Raw genomic sequence first — 10,656 nt, 5'->3', positions numbered from 1 at the left:
TGTATTTTTTTTTTTAAAATATGATTAGACCTTTAACAACCAAGTTCATCATTTTTCTCTTCATTTTTTTTTCTAGCTTTTTAATTCATACACGGAACAACTGTTTTTCCAAATGCATCCAAGAAGAGATAAAATTCTAGCTTAATTTAATTTAATTTAATTTTGACCAGCCAGGGCAAATTTTGGCAATATTGATGATTTCTATAAAAGCAAACAAAAGAAAATGGACATTATATGCTTGAATTTGATTGATCAGTAAGTGGGAATACTAGTAGAGTGAGGCAAGAACAAGTGGTGCTTTTAATTACAGTTAGTGTCTTTCTTTGGTCGTTGCTAGTTCCACATGTGCGGCTTTAATGGAAGCATATTAAATAATAAAAACGTATAGGTATATTAAAGAGTCTAGAAATGATTTTTAATTTTCAAAATTAGCGTTGTTGTTTGTTTGTTTGTTTTTTTAATTTAATTTTTTTTAGTAATTTTACCATTTTCATGAAAATTTTTTATAAAGCAAAAGTAAAAAAATAAAAATATATTTTTTTTAATATAAAGAATACGGCCATCGGAGATGATTTATATAAAGATCTAATCATACCTTCATTTAAAGTTTTATTTACTTTTGTATCCAAGCATACTTTTTTTTTTTTTTTGAAAGTAAAAACAAATAGTAAGAGTACCAACCGAGTTATTGAATCATTAAACTAGTGTACTTTGGGATTGTAGGTTATAATAGAAATATTCAGCCTTCCATTTTTATACTAAGGGTAATAAAAATCAGCCTTGATATATATATAAGCACAGGAAAACCTTTGTATTGTACAGTTAATAGTTGTAAGAAATGAAGTACAGAAAGACTGGGGATATGCTTTAACTGGACTTCAATCAATTCCCCAAAGAGAGGAAAAAACTAGTAAAAGGGGCAAAAAGAACCCTCTAATACATATAGACCATATCCTACAAATTGACTTGGACCTTCGTAGGAACCGGCAGCCTATAAAAACCATGAAACCTAAAATCAACAATATATCAACAAAATTGTTTAATTAACTATGACCTTGAAACGAAAAGCTTCAAAATCCAAATGTCCCTTGAAAACAATGGAGAAAAACAGAATAAGGGAAGATTTTAAAGGTTGCAAGTCTGGAAACTTGGACTGAAGTTGCAGCTCCTCCTACAACTTTAAAAAAAAGTGAATAGGTCAGCATGAGCAATAAGGTTTCAACCAGCTGTACAAATTGAAATCAAGGTTTGTTTCTTCCTCTGCACCCTCCTACGTTGTCGCTGCTTGAATCCATTAGAATTGTTAATCTCCTTGCAGTTTTCTTAAAGTCACTGCAATGGCAACAAGATATTGATCATTATGTCATCTAATGCACATGCCACCTTTTTATTATATAAGGAGTCGATTAGTAACAAAATAAGCCAATAAAAGTAGAGAGTTAGGCAAGTTTTACCTGATTGGTTCATCTCCAATTTGTTTGACTGCACCTGTAGCATCCCGATAGAGTAAATGGCTCAAAGTTTCAGAATTTTCTATACCGAACATGTTGGCCAGCTTTTTAAGCAACTCACTATAAGACTCCAGCAACGAAAGGTCAAGAGTACGGCCTACATCCTCTGATTCCATGAAAATTTTACAGTGACCAGTCTCTAAGTTGGGTTCAGCTTCTTGGCGCATATCCTTATACCATGGTAAACCTTCACAGAATGTGCGCTCTGGCAGGCCTTGTTGATGAAGTGCAGATCCAGAACCATCAGAAAACTTTGCCATCTTGTCTAGATTCCCTTCTGAAGAACTATTTCCAGTAAGAACTGGCGAGACTGTATCACCAGAGCAGCTAAGAGAGATTTGCTGCTCAGTAAGAATTGGCTGACCAAAAAGTACAAGCTGGGAAGTCTTTACATCATCAGTTTTCTTAGAATTCTGGATAGAATGGGCCATGGTTAGCACGCAAGAAACATTCTCACTCATCGCAGGCTTTTTAACTATTGGGCCACCATTGGAAGTCCTACTGGGTGTAGCAGCAAGATCAAGCGGCGGAAAACTAGCTGGAAAGAGACCTGACTGCAGTTTATTGAGGTGGAGATCCGATAGAGATACACCATAATGAGCATGCCTGGCTCCCTGCATGCCAGCAGGAGTGGTGTTGGGTAGACACCCAAAGTGGTTGCTGTGCCCAAGGAGGTTGCCTGAGAATGTTGGCATTGGAAGTTGACCATCGAGGGGAAAATCTGGGTGCTGTGGCAGTCTCAACTTCTTCCTTGGTGGTGAAAAGGGAGATAGATGAATTGCGGGCATGTTTGAAACCAATTCCACTAGCCAAGGATTGACACGTTTTACATTTTGAAGCAAATCTGGCTCATCCCATGTAACCTGCAAGACAAAACTTGAGCAAATAAGAACAAATTGAAGGAAAAGAAATCAATTTAGTGGGGCAAACAACAAAAAGTTCACAAGCTAACAATTACATGAGAAAAGTGATGCAGGATTATATTCCAGGTGTCCCTTCATGGGATCCAAATAAAGGGATTCAATCATGCCGCCACAATAAGTGTGTAATAATATGATGCGCAATGACCTATTTCAATTCACACTCGTATAAAAATGCAGTAACCAAGAAAGACCCAGCATATCTGGTCAACCAAATCTGTCACTTCAGTTTATAGAACAAGATACAAAATTATTAATATGTCAGACATATATATATATATGTGTGTGTGTATATTTATATATATATATATATATATATATATATTTCCACATAGATTGACAATCCGTTACCTACTCAATCAGAGAACAGAAGCAACTTATCATAGAAACAGCCAGAAGTTGCCATTTTTAACCATTGTTATAGACAACATAAGGTTGCATACATAGATGTACCGACTGAACAATGGAGAAACCATACAGAAACACAATTAGAAGTGAAGAGAACCAAATCGGTTACTCTGGGTTCAAGATGTACTTTGAACCAATTGTACATAACTAGCAGTTTTTAGAAAATATCTAAAATTGGGAAACAGAGACATGGGTTGATAGCACCAGATAAAATCACAAAACTTAAACAAAAGAGAGATTTTTTTGAATTCAACGGAAAGGCATACACACTTTAAGGATCACATACAAAATATTTTTAAGAAACCAACAGGAAAGATGAGAGTACCTGAAGAAGCCTCCAAGGTGAGTCAGGCCAGCGGAGGGGATCAGCAACTTGAACAGAAGATATAGTGCCCATAAACCAACTAATCCGTGAAGAATCCTCTGTTTCAAAGGCCATTTTAAATCTCATTCCTGAGCACCACCGGATCTGCAATGCTGCCTTCATTGAAGAGGCCTTCACACAGAACTCGGGGGTACTCGCCCTGGGGTAGTAAACAACCTCAAAGTGTTGACCATTGGCAGCTAGAGTTGCAGCTTCAATAACTTGTTCAGGCCTAACCTTTCTCTTCCCCATCAAATTACTATTCGAGCTAAGCCCGTTACTACTGCCATTTCTCATCAACTTGTTCTCATCTTCCCTCAGAAATGCTGAAAACCCTCCATATGGCACCATACAATTTCCAGCAGTAGCATTCCACCCAGATGAAGACTCAGGCCCTCCTCCAATCCCTCTCTTTGCCCTTCGAATGCCAACGCAAAGATCCCCATTCTCCGCCCTCAAAAACACAATGGAATCCCCAGCTACAAGCTTCTTATGGTTCACAAAAGTGCTCCATCCCGTAGTCAAAAGATGCCTCCTTGGCGTCCCCCTGTATATATGCCTAAATTTCCAGGTCTCCCCATGGACATCCTTAGCAAGAATTGTCTGAACAGGGGGATCAGCAGAGTAATCTAATCTTGGAAATATCGTCTCAGCACAGTACCTTGGAACAGAGAAACCGCCTCCATTGTTTGCATCTGACTGAGTCAATGTCTTAGCAAAAGAAGCCGGCTTTTCCTGTGTTTCATTCCCATGAATGCTTCCAATTCCATCATCTTCAAAATCGGGCTCAGAAGTACTAACTGGGATCAGCCTAATTTTTGCGAAAACCTCATCGGTCTCAGGATCGGCCATGAACTTAACAGCAAAAACTCTGCAGAGTATATAAGCCGGTAACCGAGGGCAGTTCCTGAAATCAACGGGGCCACAAGCGTGCTCAGCATGGCCTTGAGGAAAGTAAAAGACTTTAGCGTTAACTGAAGGCATCTGAACCATTCCTCCAGCACAGGCATGCCATAGCTGAGAATCCAAGTACTTCTCCATCTCCTTCAGTTTCTCTTTTGAGTCCATAAAAGTAATCATCTCAATCAAAATAATGATTGTAACAGTAAAATTTCCCGTTTCCTTTCTCTCTAAGTAAACGCTGAAATAAAAAACAAACTTATTCATGAAATTCAACAAAAAAATGAGACAAAAGGAATCAGAAATAAAGTGGTTGAATTTAAATTGTTACCTTGAAAAGCATGTATGATCAAGGAACACTGTGATAAAGATTAAAGAGTCCTTTTGTCACGTCCAATTATATATCCAGTGAGGATCTTCTTTGATCCTCACCAGAAAGTGAATCCGAAACAAAAACTTGGAATTCCACAGAATCTCAACATTTTCAATTTAAAATTCCAAAAAGCTCCATTTTTTTTTTCTCTCAATACAGCCTAACGTTTCATTAGTAAACAGCATTCAGAGCCCCCGAAACTCTACCTTCCTCCAATTTGAACAGCTCTGTTGCCGCTCTTTAACAGCTTCGAACACCAAAATACGCCACAGAAAACACCATAATTGAACAAAATTAAAACGAAACCAAAAAAAAAAAACTTTTTGGCCAGTTTCTTGTCAAAAAAAAAATCAGCGACTAAATCACTTTATCTCCACAAGGAAAAAAAACACTGTTCAATTCACCAAAATTTTGAGTTCACAAAATAAACTTCAATTTCCAAACTTAAGATCCACAAAAACAAGAAAAACCCAGAAATTAAAACACACATGAAAAAGTTCTCTTCATTTCTTACACTCTCTTTGAACCCATAAAAAAATAAAAATAAAAACTCAGTAACTAACAACACACAAAGTCTGTGCAATCAAAACCTCCTCCAAGTTCACCTCCTATAAAGACCCGAAGAGGATAAAAAGGAATAAAAAAGAAAAAAGATGATGAATTTCTTTTGGTGCGTTTCTTTCAAAGATTCAATCAAAATTTACTCGTTGGCCGACACAGAAGCAGATAAAAAAGCCATTAGCACACAAAGAAGAAGAAGAAGAAGAAGAAGAAAGAAGGAAAGAGAAAAAAGAAAATAAAAAGAGAGCACTTTTTGGATCATGCAAGAGTCCAAAAAAGCATACACTGAAACAACTGAACACCCTTTTAACGCCCAAAATTATTGAAAACAATAAAAACCCAAAAACAAAAATATCAACTTGTCTTACTTTATAGTCCCATTGAACTACTACTGTTTCTACTTCTTTTTATTTTTATTTTTATTTTTTCTTTTTACAAATAACTCTAGAAATTAAAATCAGATGTGTAATTAATTAATTAATTATTTTTTATTATTTAAGTTATTTCCTTTTTATTCGGATCTGAAGGAACTCTTTTATGTATCTTAAGAAGCCAGCAAAACAACAAAGATATTTAAGGAACCTCTCCTTATTTCATTTATTTATTTATTATTATGAGTCATACTGTTTAATAATAATTCTAATTAAAATATTAATTTATTAATTCCATCTATGAATAAATAATTAGATAAATATTATTTGTTTCATTAAAGTAAGTTTTGGTTCCTTTTCCTTACCGTGACTTTGTAAAAGTGACAATTTTTGGCCAATTAAAACGTAACACTTGTGTTTCAAAAAACACTTGGTTTTTTTTTAACAATTTCTTTTAATTTTATTTAGTGATGAAGAATACTATTGTGAAATAATCAGATAATTTTATTCAATGATCCAGAAGATTAAGCGAAGTCTTCAAAACTCTATAATTCTTGAAAAAAATCTACCTCCAAGTTCCAACAAGATAACCGGAGAAACAAAATTTTTTAAAATCAAAATCTGCGAAAATCCAACAAATCCAAAAGGAAAACTTTAAACAACAAAATCTCAAAAATTTCATCAAACAAATTCATCAAGGCAATTGGGAAATAGAAAAGATCTAAGAAATTGAAGTTTTCATAAGAAAAAAAAAAGTAAAAAACAAAGTTTTAAAGTTTCAATAAACAAATACACTAAAGAAGATTTGAAAATCAAAGTTTGAAGATATAAGAATTTTTAAATTTGAAATCAAAATATAAAAATTGGTAAATTTAAGATTAAATTTTAAGAATCCTTAATTTTGGAATCAAATTTTAAGATTTTTCAAAACTTTTAAATTTTGGAACCAAACTCCAATATTTTAAGTAAATCCTAAATTGTGAGTCCAAATTTATTCAATTTAAACACAAATTATCAAGGCCTTTTAGCTGAATTTCATCGTAAGAAAAAAATAAAAAAAAATTTTGTATAAGAATTTTAGAGATTATACTTTACATAAATTGAAATTATTATTTGACTCAAAATTTTAAAATTTGTATAAAAAATATTTGTAAATTTTAAAAAATATATAATTGATTTTTATTTTTTTAACGAATAAAAGCAAGGCAATTGTTAACCAATAACAAGACAAGTTAACCGTGGTTAATGGGTTGTTTCGAAGTTTTTGTCAACTAGAGTTTGAGTGTTCCCCTTTTTTGGTTAACCTCAAATTTTTTAATTTCCCTTCGGGATTGAGTATATTCTTCTCTGCTTTTTCCCCACTCTCTCTTGCCGCGAGTGGTTTCACGCTGCACTTGGTACAAGCAAAGTTTATAATTTTGTACTAGGGTATAGATTTTCTTTTTCAAGAAAATATATTCATTTAATATAAATTAAGAATTATAATGACAATCATTTTGTGTGACTAAAGTAGATGTATAATTGATTTAGTTTGATTTAATATAATATTAAATTTAAATTTAAACTTAATTTGAAATTCGATGTTCGATATTCGAATCGAATTCGATCGAATTTTATTTTTTTAATTTTAATTCGATTTAAAATAGATATCAAATTATTTAAACTCATTTAATTAGGTTTGATTAATATGTAAAAATAAATTTGATTCTTATATTTGATAAAAGCTTAATTATTTATATTCGAGTTGAGATATTTTATTAATTAAAATAATAAAAATATATTTAAATATAAAAATTTGATTAAGCTTGCGAACTATTGGAGTTAGGTATAAAAATATTTAAACTCGACTCGATTGATGAGTTGAGCTATTCGAACTCAAGTTCAATTCGATAATAATCAAACCGAATTCAAATTTTATTCGAATCAAATTTAAATAGTTTACGAATATTAATGAATTATTTACACTCTTAGATTGAAGATTGAAAAGAGATTTTTTATTTTGAAATCTATTCAACTTAGTTAAATTTTTAAATTATTAATAAAAAAAATTTTAATTTAAATTTAATTTAAAAATATCAAAATAATAATATTTTAATTACTTTTAATATTATATATCTATTACAAATTTTAAACTCTTTGGATTCGATGTTAAGTCGAGTTTTGTATAAAATTTTTAGAAAATTGATGGGTTTAATATCATTTGATTTATTAATAAATTTATTTTTATTTAATTATACATGCGCATATTTTTAATGTCATAAGTAATTAAAATAGTGCTCATGACGATAATGATTCAATAAGAAAGTGAAAAAAATTTGAAAAATTATTTAGCCTTTTGAACCTTTTTAACAAAGTGATTTCCATTTTATCACGTGGCCAAATGAGGTAATAATTGTGTGGCGTTGAGATTAGAGTTTATAATTTTCCGTTGGAAGGGTGAAGGGGAAGCCGGCACGGGGATTTTTTTTCCTGTCATCTTCAAGCAGTGAAGCCAGTTATGTCTAGAGACTTTACGAAAAGTAAAAGTAAAACTGTAAAACCAGAAAACTTTGGTTGGTGCATTTTGCCACTTGTCTTTGATAATAAAACGAATATCAGGTTTTCAGCGATCCAGTGGCCAAAAAAACTTTAAAAAAATATCAAGGTTAGAGTTCGATCTTAACTTTTTTTTTTTTTGGTAAGATTCTGTCCCTTAAAATCCAAAAAAAAGAAAAACGAATATCAGACCCTCCCACGAGCAGTTTACAGCGCGTGGAGTTTGCGGCTGACAGAGATTTGTTTCCCAGCCCTAACCGAAGCATCTGAAAGGAAACTGGAAGAAGAAAGAGTGAGGTGACTTCCCACTTTGGTGAACTTTGAAGTCTACTCTATTTGACTGACAACCAGATTTGGGGGAAGAACAGAAACTGAAACTGAAGTATAATTTCAAGGCCAACTGAATTTTTTACCTAAAATTTCATGGCTAGTATATATACGCCAAAACAATTAAATGGACTAATATGTAATTTGGTCTCTGAATTATAATATTTTTAATTATTTAATATTTAGAAAAAAATTTTCATGATTAGATGCTTTAATTTTGTTTTCCTCAAAAATTTTGCATTAGTGACGTCATTATTCAAAATATTGAAATGATAAATACCGACCAATAAAAATATATACTACGTGTCATGATATTACAAATTATTTTTTGATCACATTAATTTATTATTAACAAAATTAGTGTGAAGTAAAAATTTTTACGAAAATAAAATTTGGATACGTAATCGTGAATTTTTTTTTTATAGACATCAAATAAAGTGATATAATCCTATTTAAATATTTAAAAGAAAGCATCTTTTATGGCTTTGAAGAAAGTTTAACGTTCAATCAAATAAAACAGAAGGATTTGAAGGAAATGTCAAAAAAAAAAAAAAAATGATGAATGGTATAGCATTAGGTACATTTCTGCTCGGTTCTGATCCTTTCTTTATTCATTGTTTTAACTGCAGCATTAAAGTCTAAACCAAAATATATACCATAACTTGAGAGTTCAAAAGCCTGTTAGGTAAGAAGTGAAAATAGTTCTTAATAAGTAGTAGCAAAAATGAAAATTCACTGTACTTGAAAAACCAAGTTTGGTTTCCAAAGCTTTGATAAGTTTAAATCAGGTCAGTTTCTGTTACAAAGATGACAGAAACAGACAGCTCAAGTGGCCTAAAATGCTTCAATAATTTACACTATATTAAGGGCTGCTGCTGCTGCTGCAAAGGCTGAGCTTATCCTTTTATCCTTCTTCTTCTAATAACCCTAAAATTGGCGAAGCCGAGCTACAGAAATAGGTTGCGCAAATTAAACAGGTTTTTGAGTTCAGGGATCAAGGCTATATGGTGATACGCTCCTTCTTTTTGGGTTGGTTTGGGGCCTTGGGGAGGGGACCTAGAAACCAATGTCAATACTCAAATTTCAGATTTCTGAGTCTCAGATCTAATAACTTCCCCCTGTTTGTAACATGCAACAGGCTGGAGTTTTATAACAGTTGCACTTGAAATGCTATGCAATTTCATTTTCAAAGTTTTGGGTTGATTAATGTGTTGCTTTAAAATTGGGTGGTTTGTGAGTTAAAGGTCATAAATCCCCTGAGTTTAATGTCAAAGTTCAGAACATGATGAACAGGTGACCTGCAACTAAAATTTAAAACAAATCCTCCCATTTTCTTTCTCCATGGACAGTCAGTGAAATTAAGTTTAAGAAAGTAACATTCTTATACTATATCTATTAAGAATTTAAATGGCTGACAATACATGACAAGAAATTCCCCGAGATGACTTCCCAAAATGTATATATTGTCAATAATTATTCGAAAAACTTTTACCAACAAATTATCCAAGGATTAATGATCATTTATGTTTATAAGGGTCATGACAGTTTAGCATCGAGTTGTCATATAGGGTACACATATTTGCTGCTGCAAGTGTTGGAATCATAATTCAGTTCAAGCTTTTTAATTTAACAATTAATCATTTAAATTCACATCAGCTGGCTTGCTCATTCAACAAACTCATCACTCCAACTGAAACTTGAGACTTTGAATCCTCATTATTTCTGAAATAAAGTCCAGAGAACACATACAGGAAAAATCTACCCTCTGAGTAAAGGCTGCTACAGGTTCAGGCTGATGTGTATACTTCAAGCACCATGAAATAAAAGCAAGAGGATCAACTTTCATTGAGTTGGAACATTATTCAAAACCTGGACCATTCACAAAATTAACTTAAACGATAAAAAAAAAAACAAGATATTAAGACCAAGAAACCCCAATTTTTGAAATGCTAGATATAGAAACATTATTCCTTTATACTATAAACTATAGGGGGCCATAGTTTTTGAGCATTTGTTGGTGCAAAGGACAAAGAAAGAGACCCATTAACCAGAACATTAGCTGCATTAGGACCCCACCCATTTTGTGGAGATGAAACCAAACAAGAGTGGTTGGAACTTGGAAGGAAGAAACAACAAACTAAACGTGCAAATGAGCCCATCTTCCCTAACATCATCATTAGAACTGAAAACCCATATATCATCAATTAAAATCCAATGTGGCCCACGTCAAATGTCGATGGCCTTTGTCCCCCCCTCCACCTCAACTGCGTCGGACATCGACCATGCATACGCACAACCATTTCCCCCTCCTAAGCCAGCTAACCCACCAACAATATGGGTCACAATTCACAAATAACGACCAAAAACATTTTATTTTTATCTACAA

The 10,656-nt window shown here is 32.8% G+C and overlaps 1 protein-coding gene across 2 annotated transcripts; it reads right to left on the bottom strand.

Annotated features, from left to right (window-relative positions):
* Window positions 1–765: 765 nt before the first annotated feature.
* Window positions 766–5,319, bottom strand: LOC111311846 (auxin response factor 18-like). Of its 2 annotated transcripts, XM_022911609.2 has the most exons (4): window positions 4,435–5,319; window positions 3,165–4,344; window positions 1,455–2,374; window positions 766–1,332 (listed from the first exon to the last, which is right to left on the bottom strand). In XM_022911609.2, the coding sequence occupies exons 2-4, from the start codon at window positions 4,281–4,283 to the stop codon at window positions 1,242–1,244; spliced, it is 2,130 nt and encodes a 709-aa protein (XP_022767344.2). In that variant the 5' UTR covers window positions 4,284–4,344; window positions 4,435–5,319; the 3' UTR covers window positions 766–1,241. The 2 variants fall into 2 exon arrangements, with proteins under 2 accessions (XP_022767344.2, XP_089616626.1); XM_089760500.1 differs by lacking the exon at window positions 766–1,332 and having other exon boundaries at window positions 1,451–2,374.
* Window positions 5,320–10,656: the final 5,337 nt, after the last annotated feature.

The sequence above is a fragment of the Durio zibethinus genome, chromosome 1 (assembly GCF_047325235.1).
Source record: "Durio zibethinus cultivar Kanyao isolate XHJ-2024 chromosome 1, ASM4732523v1, whole genome shotgun sequence".
Taxonomy (NCBI): domain Eukaryota; kingdom Viridiplantae; phylum Streptophyta; class Magnoliopsida; order Malvales; family Malvaceae; genus Durio; species Durio zibethinus.
This window is presented reverse-complemented; position numbering and strand designations above follow the sequence as displayed.

Excerpts from the sequence above, each read along its gene's own strand:
- LOC111311846 (XM_022911609.2), bottom strand. The coding sequence starts at position 4,283 with ATGATTACTTTTATGGACTCAAAAGAGAAACTGAAGGAGATGGAGAAG. Across the intron at positions 2,375-3,164 it reads CACCTTGGAGGCTTCTTCAG|GTTACATGGGATGAGCCAGA; the intron begins GTACTCTCATCT and ends TTTGTCTTGCAG. Across the intron at positions 1,333-1,454 it reads ATTGGAGATGAACCAATCAG|TGACTTTAAGAAAACTGCAA; the intron begins GTAAAACTTGCC and ends TTGCCATTGCAG.